Below are 24,382 nucleotides of genomic sequence, written 5' to 3' on the forward strand. Positions count from 1 at the left end.
TTACCATGTTTTCCCTATATGTATACAGCCTCTATTCTGGCTGACCACAGTGAATTAAAAGGAAAAAATAATAACATCCTAACAGCCAAAATTCTCTGGGTCATTTACAGTAAAATTATCCATCTTCAGTAAAACAGTTCTACCTTGATTATATGGCTAGTACCAGTAAACAAAAACATCTATGGCTATTTTTTAAAAGGAGCTGAAACATCAAACAAAAACTGTAGAAAGCTAGGATAAAGCGTGAAAAATTAACATTTGATCTGAGAACACACAGATGCCTTGAGCTATGGAGGACAGATAGCCCTTGTTTAGCTACCACAATTAGGATCAGCAACTTAGTTACTACAGTAAATGATACAATAATTAAGTAAAAGATCATGTGACCATGACTGTGCTTATGATTTTACTTCAGCTTTTCTTTTCCCTACTCCATCACTTTTTGGAATGCTCATCCCTAGCTGTGATAATTAGCAAGGAATTAATACTTATTTTTACACTCATTGGAGAAGAAGGAATTACAAGAGAGTAAGCAGGCATACTATAAGGAATACACATCAAAAGGAATGTGGTAGTGCTGCTGTTTGCCTAGTATGTTTGCAGCTTCAATTTTCCAGTTTATACCCTTCCAGGTATTTCCAAAGGGACTTTGAATTGATGGTATTTCATGGTCTCAGCTGTATTCAGGAAATAAGCTGAGAAATAAAATATTGGAATTTGCAGGTAGTCTATTTTCCCATCTGCAAGAACTCTTGTTTCTTTATTGTTTCTAGGGTTAAGATATTTCAAGGACAAGGTGAAAGACCTTTTCCAAAGCTCCTCACTAGAATTGAGAGGGTTGGCATATGATCAAGTAAAAACATGCAAAAAGATGTAAGTGGGGAGATGTAAATAATTTATTTTTTTCCATGTGGAGTGGAGTAAGAAGACAGGACCTCTGGTATCAGACTGCAATTTTTGTTCTTATTTTTCAGTAGAGTAACAAACTTGGCAAGTTGGTACCTTCATATGGAGGAGATGTAGCAGCTGGAAGTTCCATACAATGCTGCATAATGAATATTTGCCCCACTGAATATTTGATAAATTGTGTGCATCACATTTGTATTTATTCTTACAACCAAATGGAAGGGCCTTTTCCAGGATGATTTGATCCCAATCTGGCTTTTTAAGTCTATCAACAATGCAGCCATTGCCATTCAGATCCATTCCATTTACTTAACTGCTGTTCATTATTTTTTTTCTTCTTCCATTCATTCCAGCATCATGGACTTCTCAAAGGAAATGGGTCTTTACATAATGTGTCTGAAGTATAATGTGAGCCTGCTCATTTATGCCTCAAATGAGGACTTATGATCACTTTTTTCCTTTTGGGGAAACTTGTCTAATACAAACTTCAAAAGTATCAATACTCTTTCTATCCTATTTCTGCCTTTCTTGCCACAGTTGTTAACTGAATTTGGCTTCCCCATTGACTCTGCGTCTCAGAAGTTTACAAGAGATGACCCCAGGATAATGTAGGTAATGTAGGGTAATGAGAAGCATAATTGCTTTATGAATAGACTCTGAATGGCCCCTAATCAATTTCTGTTTTCTTAACAACTTTAATAACTTTGCTCTAATTATTTATTGTAAAGAAAAAATACAGCAACAGTTAAAAGTCTTGATTCAAACAAAAAGAAAGTCTCACTGGGGAAATTCATGAATGCTGTTCAAGGTCATTTAATAGTCTCTTCATTATCAGTTTGATCTGGAAGCAATCAGTGAACATGGAAACAGTAATATGATAAATGAACCAGCAACCAAGATATTGACTGTGACTTTACATCTGAATAAAGATCATTGGTGAGGGATGGACATTGTCACCTAAATATAGTGCTGTGTGATTTTTGTAGTACATCTGATAGAAACTTACTTATCCCAAAACATGGGATAGCAAAGAAGTAAACCTAACTTCACTGGACAGCTTTTTTGACAGGCATCCTGAGCAAGCCAAGAAAAAAACAAATGTGGAAAAAGTGTGAGGAAAAAAAATAATTTTTTTGCAGGATAAATTGAAAAATAGAAATTCAGTAATTTTTTTTATTCTGATAATATTTTGTTTATTTACTTGGAGGAAAAAATATGTTTACAACCCAATTAATTCATTGGTCAAACATCTCTCTCTCTCTCTCTCTCTCTCTCTCTCTCTCTCTCTCTCTCTGTGTGTGTGTGTGTGTGTGTGTCTGTGTGTCTGTGTGTGTCTCTGTGTGTGTGTGTTTCGTTATCTTTTCTATTTACTTATTTTCTGACTGTTGATGCAATTCTTTCCAGCTACTATATAACTTTTAAACCTACCTTGGCAAATGTAGAAAATCTCCATGGTCCTAGTATGGCAAGAACTGATTCATTACAATTGATAGAAATACAGGACAATTATTGTATTTATGTATGTAATGCTATTTACTCATTTTGTTTTGTTCTGTTCTACTGATAAAATCTGGCTTCTTAAATCATTGAAGTTCCTGATATTTAATTTTAAATTTGGATTTCAACATTTAATGCAAACCATAAAAAACAGCAATGAATATTTTAAAATTAGTCCGCTTGCCAATATAAATCAAAGGACACTTTATGTTCCTTCATTACTTAAGATTTACATACAAGAGAGTGTAAAACGGAGCAATTCAGTGGGTGAAAGTGACTCATCACTAGGCTCTGCCTTGAAGGTATTTGCTCAATTCATTTCCGGGTGCCTGTAATCTTTAACAGCGGAACCAAAGATGAAATAAAAGCCAAGTAGAAGTTGCCAAACAGAATAGCCTAAGAGACTTTGTTTACAACTTGGTTTATGTTTAAAATATTTTGGCTCATTGTGTAGCAGTCCAGAATGACAGAAAAAAACCTGATCTTTGGTGTTTTATTGTTCCTGAAACTACTAGTATGCTGTTGTTTTTATACCCAACATACCTTACCGGATATTGAAAATGCACAATTTATTGAAGAATGTGTCGGAGTGCATAATAGATTCCGATCCAGTGTGGACCCACCAGCTAGCAACATGAAACGGATGGTAAGGGAATCATCATAATCTGTAGCAATGATAAATGTACAGTTCATACTTCCTGTAGGTTTAGAATTGACTTAGATATTTCTAGTTCTTTTAAGAGGATTTTGCTATGCTGAAACTAATTCACTGACAAGGTTTGCTACTGATTCTGCTTCTTTTGAAGCTTTGGAAATTTTGAGCAGGCATAGCAAACATCAACTCCAAATGGAAGCTATGAGAACTCCTACTTTTGGCAAAATAGTTGCTATGGGAGACACAACTAGTCAAAATACCATTTACACTTTAACCCTTTAGGTTCTTTTTTGTCATCCTAACATTTGTTGATCTCTTTTCTGAGCAGTTAGGTATATTTTCAAACAAAGCACTATTTTCCCCCCTTAAAAATGTCTCTAGCACCCAGGACTACCTGCTTCATGGTATGCCAACTTCAAAAATAATTAAATTATATAATTAAAAAATTAGATGGGATAGAAATCCCAAAGAATACCAGTGTATCATGTTATTATTCCTTAGTACTTCTGACAAATGTAGTGAGTTGGTGTAAAAAAACCTGACCTTTCTGGGAGGAACAAATCTGGCATATCAAAGCCATGTTTTGATAATTGTTTCACTAAACTTACCAACTATTTGTGCAGCGAACAATCACACCAATTGGGTCAAACAGTTACAAAATTTCACTTAGTGATTGTTCAAAGTTACAACAGTACTGAAAAAAGTGATGACCATTTTTCACTTAGCATCCCCATGGTCATGGGATTTACATTTAGATGCTTGACAACTGACTCAATGGCTGCAGTGTCTCGGGGTCATGTGATCACTTTTTGCGACCTTCTGACAAGTAATGTCAATGGGGAAACCAGATTCTCTTAACAACCATATTATTAATTTAACAACTGCAGTGATTTGGGACTTCCAGTTTTGCACAGTAGTGACTTGTGGATTCTCTGCACCCCTGTGGCTAATTTCGCCCTTCCTGGGGACCCTAAATGGGTCTAAATCTCCCCGGAGTGATGGCAAAGAAAGAAGGGTGCTCCAGCGACTCTGGAACAGCGGTTCCATTCGATTTGGGGAAAGCCTTCTAACACAACAGGAGAAAGGCTGGCTGTATTGCATCGACCAGCCCAAGCTACTAGCAACCGAAGTCCAAAAGCACTAACCAGCACAACTGTGAACAGTGTGCTTGAAACTGGGTTAGCAATTTGATCTTCTCTTTTCTACATTTAATTTCCTGGAAAAGATCCCCAAGAAGCAAAATACCTCTTAAAGGGAAGGAGGGGGATTTTTGCCCCACCCTTATACTAACGGAAGCGGCGAATTAATCTTTTTATGGAGGATCAAAATATATGGAAGTGAAATAATTATAAAACCTGAAATTTGAAGCCTAAATCTGGATAAATCTAAAATTGTTTAAATGGTTAAAACTAATTTTATAGATAATTGTTTATTTTGGAAATTGAAAAACAAATAGTTGCTAACACCTAGTAGTGGATGAAGACTATGACAGCTATGACTTTAATATAAAACTTGGCAAAACTGGGAAAAGCAAATCTGTGTGACCTTCAAAGTTTTAACAAAGAACAGCTGTGACAAACAAAATACAATAATCTGGGCTGTAGACAAAGAGAAAATTATAAATTTTAGAAAAAAAAACTTTTTTGAACTATTTCGATTATAAATATCTATTTAATCGGGACTCTAAAGCTATTTGCAGAGAAAAGGAAGGAAGAGAAAAACTCAGATTCATGGCCATCATGGATCAGAGACATGTAGAAAGAACATCAAGAAAACATAAATATTTTACAGGAGGAGATGTATACTGCAATTAATTCAAACAACAATGACTAAACCACAAAGAAATCCAAAATAATTTTGAAAATATAAATCAATCTATTTCTAAGTTTACAACAAAAAATTCCTAGACATCAACAGACAAGAAGCAAATAAAACAGATAAATGGATATAGAATTGAGAATAGAGACTTAAAGATGGAACTTAACAAAACAAGGAAACAATTTAATCCTAGTGGGGAAAAATTCACAAGAATTGGAAAAACAACCTATCCCTTAAGACTACAAAATAAATCTGAGGACAAGAAAACAGATTGGATAAAATGAATTGTAGAGATGTCAGGAACATCAGAGAGAAAGGAAATAATAAGAGAAGCAGAGAAAAAGAAAAAGAGATTTTCAACAAACATGGAAAGGCAGAAGCCCTGTACAAAGACACTTCACCTGATTTATTTTTTATATCTACAGCAACATTTACGAACATACAGAAAAACTTTTTGATTCAGCAAAATACATTGATTAAGAAGATACTGGGCAAAGGAAAAAGACTAAACTGGAAACCAAGAAAATAGATGATGGGACTTACCAGAGACAATACTTAAAAAGAAACATTTGTTTCAATATGGTTAAAGAAATAGAAAAGTTTAGGAATATATATGTCATTTCAAGAGGGATGAATTCACTAAATAATATAGTATCATTTCCCCCTTTTTTGTTCCCTTTCTTGATATTAGTAATATAAAAAAGTTGAAATGACTTATATAAAGGAAATGTTTTAGATACTTAAATGTGATTGAATTTAAGAAAATTATAATGGATAAAAATGTTTTGAATAAGAGTTAAAGGACTAGATGACTAGATGTATTAAATGGAATGTTTAAAGATTAAATATATTTTTCATTATGGTTAAAAAATAAGAAATTTAGGAAATAAATATATATTATTATATATTATAAATATATAATATATATATATATATTAGTATGTTATTTTTTATGTTTCTTTACTCTTGGTCTCCTTTCTTTTTTTCATTGTTTTATCTATTCCTTAAGAAATGTAAAAGTGTGGGATGGTACATATGGAAAAATAGAGTTAAATTTTTAAATGTAATTAATTTTTGAGAAAATCTTAACCAGTAAGAATACCTAGATTTGGTGGGAGAAACAAACTAAAATAAGGACTGTAACAGGATCTATAATAAAGCAACCAGAATGATTGGATAGCAAAGAAATAGTATATTGATGTGATTATTATTTTAGGAATATTAGGAAAAATTATATATTTAAATATCTAAACAATAAGAATTGTATTAACTCAAGGTTTGCAAAAGAGGATATTTTGGGAAAAGAGGAAATCAACTAAAACCATTCTGTGGATTATGGATTATAGAAATCAATTGTTAATGATTGTTTTACAAATGTAACCCAGACAACACACTCTTCACCAATTATTACGTAATTGATTTATGTTTTTTTAAAAACTCAATAAAATAATTACAAAAAACCCCCAAGTGCAGTGATTCATTTAACAAATGTGGCAAGAAAAGTCATAAAATGGAGCAAAACTCACTTAACAAATTTCTCACTTAACAACATACATTTTGGGCTCAATTGTGGTCGTAAGTTGAGGACTACCTGCATTTAGGGAATACCAAGTTTCACCCACTTTCTCCAAGAAATGCTACTAGCATCCCATGAACCTTGACTTCAGGAACATGTTGGCAATGCTTCATAGTATCACAAGCCACCCAATGTTTGGGGTGTACGTTCCATTCTGGGCCTTGGCATAAAGTTCCCCCGCACATGTGTGCTAGTCATTTCTAACTCTAGGGGCCGGTGTTCATCTCCGTTTCAAAGCCGAAGAGCCGAAGAGCCAGCGTTTGTCCGAGGATGTCTCCATGGTCATGTGGCTGGCATGGCTAGACACCAAAGGCGCACAGAACGCTGTTACCTTCCCACCGCAGTGGTCCCTATTTTTCTACTTGCATTTTTTACATGCTTTCAAACTGCTAGGTTGGCAGAAGCTAGGACGAGTAACAGGTGCTCACTCTGTTATGCGGCACTCGGGATTTGACCCGCCAAACTGCCGACCTTCTGATTGACAAGCTCAGTGTCCTAACCCAACTGAGCCACCGCGTCCCTTGGGCCTTGGCATACAGCTCTGTAATGAATACATGGGCTGTTTCTCCTAGCCCTTTCTTGGTGGCCTACATAGGTAAAAGGGGAGAACTGCCTTAGCTTTAGTTGTTCTAGTTCTACCAGGTAACTGGCTAGTCAGTTTAATCCTATGCAAGTCTGAATATCCGGTGGGCTAAATTTAAGCCATAAGGGATTTATTGATCCAGCTAAGCATTTTATGAGAACAGGGACTACACAAGCTTAATCTTAGCCAAAAGGCTGAGAACCAGTGGAAATGGACTAAATGTGTATCCCATTTAATGTGACCAGCTATTGAGGCAAATTTTAAATAGCAGCTGTGAGAAGAAAACCACAACCAGTGTGTTGCAAAATGAACAAGGTGTCATAGTCCCACAGGATCCCCTTTCCCCTAACAGGCTGTTACTTTTAAAAGAAGAATAGTGTATAAAATAATGTTTATGCCTTTTCTGACTTTACTTCAAAGATAGTATGCTAGTTTGATTCATGGATTACATGATTTGATTTTGGCTTAATGTAGTTGTAGTTTATTCCACAACATATGGTACAATGCAATCATAATAATGTAAAATTTTCACATTTTTGCTATCTATTTATATAGTTACAGTCATATCCATACTGATGAGTCATGAACAAGCAGGCAGCTAGGTGTTTTTGTAAAAACTACAAAGCAGAATACAAAGCCAGGGCAGGAGGCATTGAGCATTCTGGTTTATGTATTCCCCTATCTGCAGAAGTGAGTTAGTAGTGAGGGATAAAAATTATATACAAATCTATGTGGCAGGGTGGGATGGGGAATTACTTTGTAAAAGACAATTGCATTATTTTGAAAAATAACCCAGGAATATCAAATAACGTGATCATAATATATATTATGCTTTTATAGAGTTGGGACGATGATCTTGCAAAGACTGCTCTTGGCTGGGCAAAGATGTGCAAATTTAATCATAATCCTGATCTCCAATCACCAGGGAAGGCCCACCCAAACTTCACAGTAATTGGAGAAAATATTTGGACTGGAACCATTTGGTATTTTAATGTGACTTTAGCCCTCACTGCTTGGTACAATGAAGTCCAACATTACAATTATGCTACTCAAAGTTGTAAAGATGTATGTGGGCATTATACTCAGGTAAGTCATTAATTATATCTTGCATTATGACTTCTAAAAATAGCAGTTGGCAGTTATTTAAAAAACCTGGATTAATGCAATTATATCTTCCAAATTGCTTGATTCCACTTGGCAAGCCTGCAATTGTAGTTTAAAAATTGCTTACGCCAAAAAGTGACCAATCTGTAAAGGCACATGTTGAGCCACCAGAAATTCCACCCCCCCAATCCTAACTTTTAAAAACTAATTGCCATTTTCCATGGCCCAATGGCTTTGTGCCTTGGTTATCCCTGTTGGCATTTGCTGTGGACTGCCATTGAACCCAATCTCAAACTTAACAGCAACTCATTAGCTATTCTTGCATCCATTTTATTTAATAACCTGAAGGAAAAAGAAATATGCATTGTTTTGTCCAGTGACAGAAAATGTTCCTTCTCTGATACTTTGGGCCTAGCCAAAATAAATCATCCATTTCTACTGATCCTTAATGGAATGATAAAAGTCACAGACAAATTTTTATCAGGTGTTTTTATTATATAAATATGTTTACACATGATCATTTGGAACAAACAACAGTTGAATCTCATTTATTCAGATCTCTGACCATGGGAACAACTTTCCATATGTTTAAGGAAAGACTCTTAGGTCCTATAAATCTACAGATTCATCACACAAAAATTCATTTCCCTATCCCCATCCCAATCTATATGTGAAAAAGCTGACACTATTCTGAAAGGTTTTATTAGTATTTACAGTAGATATGAAAAAATAAGAGAGAGTGGTGTTTTCAAAATAATTTCATAATCTAAGTCTATGCATCTCATCTGAAAAAAACAGCAGCAGTGAGTTTGGTTAGGCAAAGCAGCAAGGGTACTTCACATAAGTTTGTTAAGTTTATTTTGGTATATTACCTGTCAGTGATTGATTTAGTATGCCTGTAAATTAATTCTTTGTTAATATTTTGAACACTAACATCATATGTCACCATTATCGTTAAAGAAAATGCTACATAGCAGGTGTCCTATTTTTAGCACAACTGCGGGCTAGTAGTATACACTAAATTACCACTGAATATACCAATTTATTTTCAGATGGTCTGGGCAGATACCTACAAAGTTGGCTGTGCTGTTCACTTTTGTCCTATAGTAGAAGGCTTTCATGGACCTAATGCCGCACACTTCATTTGTGACTATGGACCTAGGTAAGATTTTTCAATTGCAATTTGTGTCAGAAATTATCTTAGGAAGATCTCTAACTCCTTTAGGAATTGAGAAACTATGTCTATTCAGGCCCATTTACTTCTTTGATTATAGCTCAAGATTAAAACGCACAGTAAGAACAAATGCTGAGTTCTATCTCCAGAATGCAAATTTAGCTTTGGTTGGTCATGTACCAGACCTATCCATACCAGATTAGTCTAACTTTAATTACATGGAATGGGTTGAATTATGAGGAAATCAATCCTATTAACGTTCCGGATCCTTTTAAAGCACTGGGGCAAGATTTAAAATCCTAAATAATTTAGGCTAACCTTTCCCACCCTTCAGATATGTAAACTACAATTTAAAGAGTTCCAAACCAGTATGTTTAATATTTTCTAACTGGTTGGGGAATTCTGGGAGAATATCCATACATCTTAAAAGTTGCCAAAGAGAAACACTGTACTAAAGGAAGGCCTGACAGTAGGCTATTCCTTTAAGATTGTTAATGCCAAGGACAAAAGCATTGCAAGCAGCAACTGTGTAATTCCACTGGAAGATGAATCCAGGGACTCTCACTCTCTCTCTCTCTCGTGTGCCCATAATCCTTGACTATGAAGATCTTTTTGATTATAAGCTTTTCAAATAATTAAGTAAGTTCTCAGCTGAGTTTCATAATTTTATTTTGGTGGATTTAATTGTTACTACTTAGACTGTTTTGTTTTTGTTATTATTACAAGTGAGAAACTAAGACTGGGAATTTTTTTAAAAGCAGAGTAGAAATATAGTTGAAACAGAGAAAAAAACAGGTCCTAACCCTCTTCTCCTAAGGTCTTCTGATTTTACTCATCTTGATCCTGCCTTAGTGTCTTATTAGTTACAGTGCCATGGCATACTTTTTTAGAGAAGACCTTACTTGGTATTCAACCTTTTAATCCCATGAGAGAGAGATCCCACACAGCCTGTGACCTTACTTGCTAGTGAAAAAAAAGTGGAAATAAAATAAATGCTATGTCACCTTCTGTTCCTAGTAATTTTAAGTATGTGGCTAAGAAAGGAAGTAGCTTCCTTCCTTCCCCCTTTGGAGAGATCAGTAGCACAAATTATAATGTATAAACTCCTTTGTAACTATATGTAGAAACAAAAAAGAAAAAATAAAAGTGTTGGACAAAACATAGTAGTCTAAAACCAACAGCAAAAATTCCAAGAAAGCTTTTTTTTAAAAAAAGTATTAATCTTTGTTCATGTGTTATCTTGAAGTTCAGGTCATAGTTCAGCTGAGTGTGTTAATTTCTCAACGATTCATTCAAAGGATAGTATTTTGGTAATTACAGATTTCAGTGATGTGGTTAGTGATTTTTTTTAAACATTCGTTCATTTATTGGTGTTGAGCACAGAAAACTGGAGAATACGGTACTTAAATACTATTCCTTTTTTAGTGAGTTGAAAGATTTAAAGCAAAGTTGGTATTCAATCTCCCTTTTATGTAAGATGGGAATAGCAGAACATAAAGGCAAAGGCTGACAAAGAAGAAAGGAATTCATTGCACTTTAAACACTATTACTGAATATTTAATAACCATTTTTTGCTTTTAATATAAATTTAATAGTCCAAACAATCAAATTCAAAGTACTTTCATAAATCAAACTGAAATGATTTGGAAATAGTAAAGAATACTAGCAAATAAATGTCCAGCTTCAGTTTCAGGGGTCCATCTCATTGATTTAAACTTAGGAAACCTCTTGTTATATTTGGCTGTGTTACTAGTAACACCATTCTGTGGTTTTAATGACCAGTACTTACCAGAAATTATTCTAGATTATAATTCAGTTAAAGCACTGACCTGAAAGAAGAAGAGTGGTTGAACTTTTTCTCCTGTCTTTGTATCAAGTGAGCTGACAAAATTGTTGTTTTGCACAGTGGGAATTATCCAACATGGCCATATAAATCAGGAGTACCATGCAGTGAATGTCATGGAGAACCTTGCTTACACAGACTTTGTGGTAAGTAAAAGGACTAGCATGCATTTCTTCATCTGTCACAATTAGGGTCTTTAAAAAAAAACCTTTCAAAACAGAACTTCCATGAATAAAATACCAATCTTTAATTATCTAGGAAGTCTCAAATTTACACAAGTTTCTTCTATTTATATTAATTTGTTATTAGTCTAGATGCAACTGTAAATAACTTTTGAAATTTATTTGTAGGTGAAGTATGGGTGGCGCCATATTGTGATACCTACTGCATCATCGTTCTAGTCCTGAGAACATCTTCATTTTTAATAACTTTTGTAACTGTCTTTTTTCTGAAGCAACATTATCCTAGAATGTATACGTATAAATAAGCTGGAACAAAAAGTAAGCACTTTTGTAAAGTATTAAACAATGACGATAAAAATAGTAAGACATCCATGATTTTTAGATACATTTTCAAAATATTTTTTAGGATTTAAAAAAAGTACAAGTAGCAGAAAAAGGTCTTCCACAGATAAACATGAACTGAACATAAAGTTATCACTGACAACAACATTCACCAAGTACCATTCTACTCTGCTCTTGGCTCTTTGTTGATCTGAGTGAAAAAAAATAATTCAACATTCAATTGCATCCAGCATTTGGAAAGCAAAGTTCTCCAGTAACATAAAGAAAACTTAAAGCAGTCCCCTTCCATAAAGATGGAGGAAATATGTAAATATGCAAGCCTAGTAAACAAAATCAATTAATAAACAATCTACATTTTTGTTTAGAAAATGTTTCAGCTGCCCTCAGAAAACCTGTTATTTCTTGCAATGTTCTAAACAACTATCAGTCCCATGCAATAAAACAAATAAAACCAAGTTTGTTGGTATTTGTACACTGTACAAAATATTCTCAATGATAATCCTGCATATACTATCATTTTTACACCATTAACTTACACCAAGTCAACTGTTTATTCTAATGGGATATCACACGTATGGAAATATTTCCCACATTGTTTAAAATACAACAAAGCAACCTGTCAATTTTAGATTAAAAACGTGGAAAGGTAATTTTCCCTTTCTTCCCTCAAGGAATGCAACTTTTCATCTTCTATGATGTTAACTGACAATAAGGCAAATAAACAAAAACAAATATAAAACTGAGTTCATAGCTTTCTTCCTTGCAAAAAGTGAAGTGCTATAACTTTAAAGATGATTTCTTTTTCTTTTCACCTGCTGCAATTTTTAATTTAATCTCTTCTTCTGGTGGTGCTCCAAGCTTCTTCTTTGCTTTTTTAACCTTTTCTTTAATTGCTTCAATATCAATCTTTGTTTCACTTGTTGCTACACAGTAAGAGAGTAATTTTTTCTCATTAGTATGTCTGATCCAAGAGATACGCAAAATTTTCAAGCATAACAAGTAAATCCATTTTTCAATGAAAGCATAAAACACAATCAAGAGTTACATGCCAAGCTAACAAATCCAGTTGTATAAAAGTGGCATACAGAGATGTTGCTAAAGAGTTTACAAGTTGTAAGCTTCTAATTCAGCCATAAGATGTAGATTTTTGGATCCAAAAATATAAATTAAATTTGAATAACTTCCAAAGCATATTAATAGTATTTCAGATTAATCTAGTTATTAATACTTTGATTAGTAAGCATGGAAAGGGACGCGGTGGCTCAGTGGGTTAGGACGCTGAGCTTGTCGATCAGAAGGTCGACAGTTTGGCGGGTCAAATCCCGAGTGCCGCTTAGCAGAGTGAGCGCCTGTTACTCGTCCCAGCTTCTGCCAACCTAGCAGTTTGAAAGCACGTAAAAATGCAAGTAGAAAAATAGGGACCACTGCGGTGGGAAGGTAACAGCGTTCCGTGCGCCTTTGGCGTCTAGTCATGCCGGCCACATGACCATGGAGACATCCTCGGACAAACGCTGGCTCTTCGGCTTTGAAACGGAGATGAGCACCAGCCCCTAGAGTCGGAAACAACTAGCACGCATGTGCGGGGGAACCTTTACCTTTACCTTTAGTAAGCATGGTCTTCAAGCTAATTCTTAATCAGCCAGCACAGGAACTTTGGGAAAATAGCAGTTATCTGAAACTACCTTTACAAAGGAATTTTTTAACTGTTTTTGTCTACAAAAGGTAGTGTCCATGCTACAAGAGTAGAGTTCTTTAGTATCAGTGATTTACCCCATCTTGCTTAAAATTACTATTATTGGGCTGGATCAATTCTTGGTCTTGCAAATCACAGCCTATTAATTTTATAAATTAGCTTTTTTAGATTTAAAGAATATAAATGTCAAGAGGGATGTATTCTTGTTACCATGTGTATTTAAAAAAAAACAATGTATTTCCTTGAATTAGAATATAATTATCATTTTTAGCCTCAGTCTTCTCAACAGAGAGCCCTGGCAGTAGTAATTTATTCTTTAAGTAACTGATCAAAATGCTTCCTCTCAATAGGGAGACTGTCATTTGCAAAATGTTAAGTATAATAAGAAACTAATCTTACTTTTCTTTGGTTTCACAGCAGGCTTTTCTTTAGGTGGAATAAAAGCTTTATTTCTTTCCTGTTGTCGCTTGCTAATTGCTTCTGCTTGCTTTGCCTAAACATAAAAAAAACATGTAGCGTAGCACATACCAAATTAAATACATATTAGGTTAACAAATCAATCTTCATTCTGGTCACAACCAGCAACTATGTTAATTAACAAAGAATTCAAGAGACTGTACCTTTATCTCTTCTACTCTCTTACGCTTCTTCTGACTTTCTTTCAAGAAATATTCACCACTTGCTAATTCTTTATCAACCTGTAAAAGTAGCATGAGCATACATATTCCACAGTAAAAATTGTTGCCTTGGTTCCATATTTTAAAAAACAGTTGTTGTGATTCCTTATTTAAAAAATCAGAAGTTAATGGTTTTCATAATTCTGACATCACTGCCAAGTATATTGAGAAAATATACTATTAAACATAAAACTCTTTTCATATATACACAATAAACTTATATTATTAATTTAACCTACTAAGTTCATTTTGGGTAGCAAATCATTACACACACATATTGCAATGAAAGACTATTATTTCCAAAAAGCTGCAATTGGTTATTGTTATCTTTAGTCTATATTTATAGGGAAACGTTGGTTAAATTTCACAATACATTAAAATAAGGAATGGGGAATCTATGCCATCCAGATGATATTAGAGTTATTGTTGACTTTATTTATCACATTTTGGAACAGCCCATCTCCCACACTATATTTGAGGGCTACCTTCTCTCTTAAAACAACTGGTACATCATAGTTGGCTATCCATGTACTACAGACATCAGCTGTCAGAAAACTCTTTTATGTTGTTCAGTAACATTTCAGATTAAACAGACCTGACTTTCTGGTTGTGGAGGTGGGAAGGGAGTGTATTCTTTCTTGGCATTTTTCTTCTTTGGTTCCTTCCGTTTGTTCAAATTCTTGTGTTTGAACTTGGGCAAAAAACGTTCCCAGCTTTGCTGTCTTAATTCAGGATCTTTTAACAATTCTCTTTTAATCATTAGTGTCTGCAAACATATTAAAATATCAAGCAGTAAGTTAGAAGAAAAATTATATCAATTTATCTAACCTAAGGAAAAATCATGAGGCTTCATATCATATCCCGGATATAAAATAAACTCATTTAAAATTGTATAAACACAGGAGAGTGTTTCAATTATAAGTAACAATTAGCTCAATTTAAGGATTCTTCTGTTTCAGATGATTTTTAATACAAGTAGTCCTTGACTTACGACTATTCCTTCATCAACCATTCAAAATTATGACACTGCTGAACAAACCTTTGACTTTTCGGTGGGTGTGGCTGCTAAGCCCAATAGTTTTAAGAGGTTTTAGTTTCACTTTTGTGGGTTAAAAAAATATTCCAGAGACTTCTGTTTTTGCACCTGTAGCGCATGGCCGCACGAGAGCAGACTTCTGCTCCCCACGGCTAGTTTCGTCCTGCTCGGGGGAGCCTAGATGGGTCCAAAGTCACCCTGAAGAGATGACTGTGAAGGCGGGGCGCCCCGTTGATCACAAAGCAATGGCAATCGCTCCCTTTGATCCGGAGAAAGCCCTCTGAACCTGACAGGAGAAAGGTTAGCATGAGATCTGCAGGTAGCCCAAGCTACTTGCAGCCAAAGTCCCAGAGCACGAACCTGAACATCGGTGAACAGCATCCTTGGAATTGGTGAGAGTACTGACCTTCTTTCTTCTATCTACTAACTAAATCCTTGAAAAGATCCCAAAGCAAGAAAACTTGCAGAAGTTAAGGGAGGGGACTATATCCCCATTCTCTTATACATGGAAGCGGTGAATTAATATTAAAGAAGGAAAGAGGTATACTAAAATTTGATTTAAAATACTACAGTCTGGACAAATCTAGGAACTAAAAACCTGTCATGCTTATACCCTAAAATTTATTGATGGAATTTTAAAAATATATAACAAAAATAACTTTTTGAATGAAAAAAAACTAAAAAAATAACTGCTGACATCTAGTGGAGAATCAGAGAACAGAAAACTAACAATAAGGACTCAGAAATTGGCAGAATGCCTAGAAACAAAGAAAAAGTTGTTCCTTTGAATTGCAAATAGCCTTGAAGATAGCTGAGAACAAAGGAAGAGCCAGCTATAAGATTAAAAAGTGTCTGAAACAAAAACAAAAAACTCACCTGGACTGTTGCTTAAATCTAAGAACTGTTTATGGAAAAGAAAAACCTTGGCTTTTTGGCTAATCTTTTAGAGGAGAATCTACAGGAAGGATTTAAAGTGGCTTAACACACTGAACTGTAATTTTGACTGACTGATAAACTCACTTTTGAATTAAAACATTGATGAAAGAATATTTCAAGGGGGGAGACAAAATTGATATCACATACGTATCAGAAAATGACAGGACGCCACATTCAGTATTTTCTCCTGAAGGACTTAGCCTGGAAAATCAAGTGCCTCCAGAAGCAATACTTCAAGGCAAGATAAATACTTTCCAGGAGGAAATATATGTAATGTTAGGACAAATACAAATGACAATAGACTCAAACCACGAGGAAATTCGAAACAACATTGATGATTTAAATAAGCATATTTCCAATGTAAATCTACAATTAAAAACACCCAGGAAATAACAACAAATGAACAAATAAATCAGTCAGCAGACTACAAATTAGAAGAGTGTGATCAAATTGATGAAATAACAAAGGAAAAGAATTACAATTTGACACAGGAAAAAATCTACAAGGTTCTGATACAAGAAAAATGGAATGGACTATAGAATTATCAAGAGAACCATCAAAGTTTGGGAGACAGAAAGTATTCATCTTACTTACTTCATCTTCTGTACTCCCAACAACATTTGTTAAAATACAGGAACTGCTGGGTAAGCGGATTACATCAACTTACTCAGCAAAAGAAGATGACCAGAGACAGATACAAGAGATTTGACTCGTCCTACCAGCTGGACTATTATGTCAATAAACATTTATTTGAATATGGCTAAAAGAACAGAGAATTTTGAACATCAAGGGGCCTTATAACAAGAAGGATAAGAGATTTAATTAATATACTATGTTCTATAATATATGAAATGTTAAAATAGCAGGCTGATGTAACTTTTATTAATATACATGAAATATAAACTGATTAAAAAGGATGTTATATCTAGATACTATAAGATAGATAAAAAGTATAGTATTTTTATAATGCATGACATAAAATATTGGGATGATGTACCTAAACGGGAAAATTTGGACAGTTAGATGACTAACATATGAAGAAATTATGACTGATAAGAATTGGATTGAATATAAGAGAAATTAAGCGAATAAAAATTATAAAAATAGGATGCATGCTGAACTAATGAGAGGATGGTAATGAGAATAATATAAGCTGAAACAATGTTATATATATATATATATATATATATATATATATATATATATATATATATATATATATATATTGGCTAAGGTTGAAGAAGGAGAATACAAATGGGAGAAGGGAAGATCAAAGAGATATATCATTAATTAATGTATTATTTATGGAATTATCAAATTTAATTATTACTGATTGTTAATTATTATTCTCCTTTTTTACTTGTTAAAATATAAACCAAGACAACACGCTGTACACCAGGCACTGGAGATTGTTATAGTTAAAAACCAATAAAATATTTATAAAAGAAAAAAAATACTGGTGTACAGTACTGAATAGATTTATATTGAAGAAGTTGATGTTAAATATGTAAACCCAGACATGTTGGTTTACTAAGCTCTAAAGACTGTAATTTTAAAAAAATCAATAAAACTTATTAAAAAAGAATGCAGAGATTGGATAAAATTTTGTCCAGGGTTTTAAAGCATCCCCACAGCTTAAGAAATTTCAAAATTCCTGAATGAGAATGAGCTCTGCAGATCAAAGGTTTAGTTTGACCCAGTATGCCACTGTAATAAATGTAATAACTACCTTTAAAAAAAAACAAATGTTCCTAGAGATGACTTCAATAGAAGGAGCCATTGAAATGGAAGCAGCCACACTGTAGCATCCCATAACCTGCACACAACCTGCAGTAAGTCTCCTAAGAACTCCCTCACCACCTAAGGCACCCCATGTTCCATTTAATAATCTGCATGGTCACTTAAAGAAAGCCATGATATGGTCCTAAATTGAGCCAGGTCATGTGGTGACCCGCTCAACAACCCCAATCATTTATGACCAAAAGTCTGGACTCTATTGTGGTTGTAAGTCAAGGATTACCTGTAGAACCAATAAACCGCAGACATGCAAAAAATAAGAAGCAAATTGCACATTTATTTGAATTTTGTGTTCACATGAATTTGCAGTCTTAAATATTTAAAGGAGCAAATATATACCCTATAGATTTATACTCTGCTGAATTAGGGGTTGCTAGGTATAGAAAACTTCCATGATCTTTTCAAGGATGCTCCCTTGGGTAGTTGGAGGAATTTGTCATTTTCAACAGCAAAGAAGCTGAAAACAGCTAAAAATCAATGTAGTATGCAAAGTTACTGCATTCCCTTGTTCTCTGACCATGCCTTAGAATAAGTTAGAATTACAACCTGTATTTTCTAGAACTGACATCTTTATTTTAATTTAATGGGTTAATTATCATTCTCTGACGTCTATTGAATATGCGGTTTGGGATTCAATTCAATCAATTTCACTGCAGAATTCTGGGAAAACATACAATTCCTCTGCCCAAAACACAGCCAAAATTATTTTAGATCAAATATTTTTATTTTACCTTGATATTATAAATGGGATGAATATTCTTCATGGTATCCAAGACAACTTTCCTAACCTAATTTTTAAAAAAGACAAGATTGCAAACTGATTTAATTTAAACCAAAGGTGAGCAAACATTTTTAATCAGATAGCTACATACTGTACTCTTGTTTCTGCCCTGCCCAAGTCCTGCAGGTGTAGGACTAAAATTTTGGTTCCATTTCTCCTTCTGAATATTTTTTGTGGAGCAGTAAGAGTGTAGGGGCTGTTAAGAGGCAAAACTGGTATCTTATACCCTGAAATGGGAGAAAATTCTGGAATTGCTAGTGGATGCTAAAGGCTGCATGCAACCTGTAGGATACAGATTTAATTAAAATATCTAGTTCCTAGATGATTACATTTCTAATACCGGAAGATCATTTTAAAACCAATGTTATTTTCTATAAGTATGATTATGTGTCCTTTAGTAATTTCAAAAAATTAATGAAGACATAAGTGGAACAGCAGATTGGCAATTAAATTATACATATTGCACAAAGGCTTACTAGTGTGTAAGAATTTGGATCAGGTCAAATTTGTATTTTATTCTTAAGTTGCACACTGTCATTTTTTTCGGCAGTGATCAGATTTCTGCTAGCAAGACATTCTGCTTCATCTATATCGTGTTTTGTCTTCCACAATATGACCATAGAGTTTAGCTTGTTAGAAAAAATTATGTTAACACAACTTCAATATAACAACTGATTTCTTAGGTAATTTTCTAATTTATTACTATTATGGACCAGTATATAGGTTCTTTTTTAATGTATATTCATTTTATATTAATATATAACATTAACAAATGAAAATGAAAACTACTATTACAGCTTGAACTGAATGTGCAAAATGTTCTATCCCAAGATGATCTTACCTCTTTTAAACCACTGAAAGGTCCAAGAGCTGAAACAGTGTTCCCCTGAACCATGATATAGCAGCTGGTTAATATTTCTAGCGCCTATGTCAAAATAAGATAACAGTATACATTTCAGGATGCAATACTCATAGGTACGTATTTTACTGAATATGAAAACAAGCATTCAGATCATATTTACAGAGGACCTATTTTTGGAATAAGCATGCCTTGGAATGAGTTACAAGAACAAAGACATACCTTTAGAGTAGATCCATTTGGACCAATAAGCCTCTGTCTTCTTTTTATAAATCTTTCTCGGTTTCTGACCAAGGACCCTATTTTAATGATGTCACATGCTGTATCATCTTCAAGGATACGTACAGACTAGATGGAAATCAGAGATAGTTTCAAGTTAAATATATACAGATATAATCAAGTATCTAGTTATAAAATATTCATTTTCTTCTAATAAATTATTTTGAATCAGGATTCTTAATCAGGCTGAGTTTGTTATCAGAGCTCTTGAAATTAAAGTTTAGAAAGATAGAAAAACAAACCTGCTCAAATGGAACACTTCTCGCTAAAAGTTTTATTAAATCTCGGGCTCTGATGATGATATATGGATCAAAGGTCTTCTTTGTTGTGCTGACAGTCATGCTTCCTTCAATTAGGTCTAAAACTGCATTTATATGCTGTAGCGTAAGAGAACAAACTATTCTCAGAAGAACGGAACAAATTCTTAATGATCTCAGAAATGTATGTAATCAATAAAATTTACAAACAAAAAAAATCTATTGGTATCTAGGAGCAAAGAGGAATTAAACATTTCCATAATGCTAAGAAACCTTAAGTAGATGCCTTTTAAAATTAAAAGGACTTATATGAAGGAAGTTTGGATTTGTGTTGCCAATCAGGGACTCAGGCCCATGCTCCAATGAGGCTTCCACTGCAACCTTTGAAATCTCCAGGTCCTATTTCCTACTCTTTTTCTTTTGTTATCTCTTCTCTGCCATCTCCCAATAGCCTGGATATTTTACTTGGGAAGTCAATCTGGAGCCAGAAGAAACAAGCAAATGGTAGAACAGAGGGGATGAGCACAAGGGCATATGTTAAGGAACATAAGTCATTAATTACATCCTGGTCAGGGCACCCCAAAATCTTGGAATCAGTATTATCCCTTTTGCTTTCAAACGTATTTGTGACAGAAGCCTATTAATAAAACATCTGAGATACATGTATTTCTAAATAACTGATATGATACATACTGTACCTAAGTATTATAGGAACTCTTGTGCAGTCAAAATAGAAATCTCTTGCTTAAGGAACATATTACTATAGTCTTCTTTATCTGCATATATGGAATTCACAAAGTAGACAGTGAATGAGAGAGTCATCTATAGTTAACACCTATTATTCATCAATATAGCTAAGACATGGTTTTCCTCAAAATACATGCTTTTTAAGTGGTTTGGTAACATTACCTCTGTGAAAGTATAAGTAAAGATTCTTACATGTTCCTTCAAAGCTTTCTGCACTAATGGCCAGCATTCCTTCAAATAAGCTTCTCTGTATTTAGGGAAAAGAGTAGCAAAGCTGCTTTCTTCAAGAAGCCCCTTGGGGTTATCTTCTTTTGTAAAAGGTGGTTCTTTCCATCCATCAGGCACAGTGAGAAGTCCTGATTCATCTTCTGTGGGCAAAAATATTTATGTTAGAATGTCTTTCAAACATAAAAATATTTGGATTAAAGATTATTAACTGGAGAAACAGAATGTTCAGCAACAAGTTCTATTCCACTTCTTCAAAGAAAGAATAAGCAGACAAGTTTGCATCTAGCAATGAGGTTCCCTAGTTGGTCAAAAGGAAGCAGTGCTATGACAGTGCCAATCTGGAGGCAGAAAAAGAACACCTGGCAAGGAGATGCATTTCATTTGCCCCTTTGTTGGTGCAAAATCTACCATAGTCCAGCAGTGGTTGGTTATAAATGCAGCCGTAAGACTTTTGTAAAAAGGATAATTAAATAACTCAACTTTTTAAATAACTGGGGACTTCTATGTATTTTGTTGCAATCCACTTCAGTAGTTTACACTGCAGCTTTGGAGAGAGAAAAATCTAAAAGCAGAGCATTTCCTAAGACCTGCTGTTGGAAAAAAAACCAAAAATCCTCCCAAAACAGTTAACAGTGAAGCAGTGTCTCTTTTCTTTCACACACCAGTGTGATTTGACAATTCCTCCTCATTCTAGACATACAAAAGTACTTTGTATCCAGATGTGTGTGTTTGTGTGTGTGTATGAATGATAATAGAAAAGCTGGTGGGCCGACACTATTGTATGCCTTTATACATCTTCTCTTGAAAGAAAAGCACAGCTACTCAGAATTTAGCTATTTTGCACTTTAGCCCAAAACCATTCACAGCAATTAATAATACACTGAAAAAACAGACCTGAACACACTAAAAATTCAGCTATAAATTGTCCGACACATAATTCTAAGATGAATTTAATTTAAAAATAAATGACATCCACTACATAGTTATTATCCACGGAGAGAACAACAATACCCTATCTGATTTGCAAAAATACGCACGGCCAAAAGTTGTTTTGTATTTCTTAGTGATATGGATTTTGAAGCCCAGATATGGTAATTAGCACCGAGCAGCAAACAGCCAGCGACCTCAACACAATATGTTCACAACCAACTTCAACACAAATTAGTTTATGCGCCCAAGTGCTCCCTTTAAAAAAACAGCATAAGCCAACACAGCGCGACACGTCCAACTAGCAGTCACGCTTCGACAAGGGAGGATGGTATCACCTGGGGTCGTGTCGTCGGTCTTGGGTAGTCGGGTCGCAGCTCCGCGTTTTCGGCGCCCAGCCTTCCCAGACGCCGCCATCTTGCTTCCACTTCGCGGCTGCGCAGTCTCCGCCTCTCAGCGGCCACGTGAGAAGACAGAAGCGGAAATACGGAGATCCTGGGAGGATGGAGGAGGTCGGCGGAGTACTCCGTAGAGATACAAAAATAGGATATTAGATAACTTAAAATTGCGGTAAATTTCTCTGGCGAATCTTTTTCCCAACGCAACCTCGTATTTGTCTATCATTTGCGTTGGCAATAAAATGAACCTGGAATCAGTTTTAAGACAGAATTGTTAATAGAGAATCAATCAAGGGGAGTTGACTTGGCGATTCTTTCCAATTTTAGAAACCTACAGCCCTCCGAATCGTAATTTCAGAGGATGCTTTGCAGTAGTGCACTCTGAAGAAGCCTTCATTATTATGATTTCTGAATTAAGTACCGACCTACTGTATTGAAAGCTGGTCTTCTAATAAGAATTCTTGTTTTGAAGTTCTAAGACAACATTTTTCTGAATAACTGTTTTATTTGGGTTTAGCTCTTATCAAATTAAAAAGTGCCAGTTCCAATTCCTTTTACAAAACCGATCCAAAAATTCTCATAATTCCTAAAGTTTAGTTGCAATAATTAAGAAGATAACACTAATCTTTGAAAGCGTATTTTATTAATTAGCGGCTACCAATTCTACAAACACTTTTTCCATGTTAAAGTTGAGGTTGATTCAAAACAAAACCCTACAGTATTTGGCATCCTTTGTAATGCCATACTTCATGGCTACCCAAATGCTATAAAAATCTCCAAGATAGCAATGACGGCTAACTGAGCCTTTGGTAGATAATATCTTTAGCAATATCTCAGTTTTTTACTCTGAGTAGTTTTTTTAATACTCAATATTTAAAATATCGCTTCTGGAGCTGAGGAATCAATTACACATTCTCATTAATGGACAGGAAATGGGTTTTCTTGAAAAGTGGCAAAATAATAACTATAGCACTAGGTTGAAATTTCTGCAGTATCAAGTGGTGTGTTTTCATCAGATCAAACATGACTTCTATAATGTGACATGTAAGTCATTTACTAGTTCCTTTTTCTGTGGGTCTTAACAAATTACTAGAGAATTCTGTGATTCATTGGATCATTATTTGAGAGAAAGATAGTAAACCTGATGGGTCTAGAACAGAGGTAGGCAACCTCGGCTCTTTTATGACTCATGGACTTCAACTCCTAGCTGGCTCAGGAATTCTGGGAGTTGAAGTCCATGAGTCATAAAAGAGCCGAGGTTGCCTACCCCTGGTCTAGAAAGATGATTAAATTTTGGGGTGACAATGCAGGGGATAAAAAAGAATATAAGAAGAATATACTTAAGAAAATAATATAAATAGAAAAATAATTTTACTGGCAAATGAACTTCAATAAAAAGTTCATGTTTACTTACCTAAATAGATAAACAGAATGACCATGAGAAGGCAAAAAATAAAAATAAAACAGCGGTACTAGGAGTGATATCCAACTTCCTGCACTCCCCATTGAATTGGTTTGTTGGACACTGAATTGGTTTGTTGGAGACCTATCATTGGAGACTGATAGGGGAGCATCAGAAATTGTTATCATGTGACTGAGGATGCTGGCCATGATTTTGTGAATAAAATTAGTCTGAACATCATGGAAATTTCAAATCCATAGGAGTCATGGGTCTTATTTTTTCATGTATTCTTTAAGTTAGCAGATTTTAGGTACCTTGGTTCAAAAATTGTTATGGTATAAATGCATCATTTGGGCTATCTTGAGGGTACAAACAGATCAATACAACGAGAATTTTATTAGTATATCGAGAGATTATAATTGTTTCCCAGTCTGTTTTACAACTCTGTGATTTCTAGATAATATCTAATAGAAGTTGTAACCAAGTCCAAGCTAATTTGCTTATCACTTTTAAAATCAGCCGAGACTGGGTAGATATACTGCCATCCATTTATGCTAAATTAAAGATTTATATGGTTTATTATTTCAGTGGTTTATGTGAGAGGGCATGCTGCCTGAAAAGTGGCTAGCATCTGGGCTGATAGTGCCCTGCCCCTTTGACCTAACTCTAACAAAACATAACATAA

At 34.5% G+C, this 24,382-nt stretch overlaps 2 protein-coding genes across 2 annotated transcripts; one reads left to right on the top strand and one right to left on the bottom strand.

Moving 5' to 3' along the window:
* Positions 1-2,776: 2,776 nt before the first annotated feature.
* LOC310642201 (glioma pathogenesis-related protein 1-like) lies at positions 2,777-11,643 on the top strand (the record flags this gene model as incomplete). The annotated part of the gene is made up of 5 exons (XM_083365718.1): positions 2,777-3,049; positions 7,876-8,121; positions 9,192-9,301; positions 11,220-11,302; positions 11,507-11,643. The coding sequence occupies exons 1-5, from the start codon at positions 2,867-2,869 to the stop codon at positions 11,641-11,643; spliced, it is 759 nt and encodes a 252-aa protein (XP_083221844.1). The 5' UTR covers positions 2,777-2,866.
* KRR1 (KRR1 small subunit processome component homolog) lies at positions 11,380-22,366 on the bottom strand. Its single transcript, XM_083365715.1, has 10 exons — positions 22,236-22,366; positions 20,935-21,110; positions 19,981-20,115; positions 19,682-19,807; positions 19,442-19,525; positions 18,551-18,607; positions 14,646-14,816; positions 13,994-14,071; positions 13,773-13,866; positions 11,380-12,603 (listed from the first exon to the last, which is right to left on the bottom strand). Exons 1-10 carry the CDS (start codon positions 22,312-22,314, stop codon positions 12,458-12,460), a joined length of 1,146 nt encoding a protein of 381 aa, XP_083221841.1. The 5' UTR covers positions 22,315-22,366; the 3' UTR covers positions 11,380-12,457.
* Positions 22,367-24,382: the final 2,016 nt, after the last annotated feature.

Source organism: Vipera ursinii (genome assembly GCF_947247035.1).
Source record: "Vipera ursinii genome assembly, chromosome: 6".
NCBI lineage: Eukaryota > Metazoa > Chordata > Lepidosauria > Squamata > Viperidae > Vipera > Vipera ursinii.

Bases quoted from the DNA above. Each gene is read 5' to 3' on its own strand.
- KRR1 (XM_083365715.1), bottom strand. From the start codon at position 22,314: ATGGCGGCGTCTGGGAAGGCTGGGCGCCGAAAACGCGGAGCTGCGACC. The intron at 19,526-19,681 runs GTATGTCTTTGT...ATTTTGACATAG, and splicing joins CAAATGGATCTACTCTAAAG to GCGCTAGAAATATTAACCAG. The intron at 18,608-19,441 runs GTAAGATCATCT...TTTAAAAATTAG, and splicing joins CTTTCAGTGGTTTAAAAGAG to GTTAGGAAAGTTGTCTTGGA.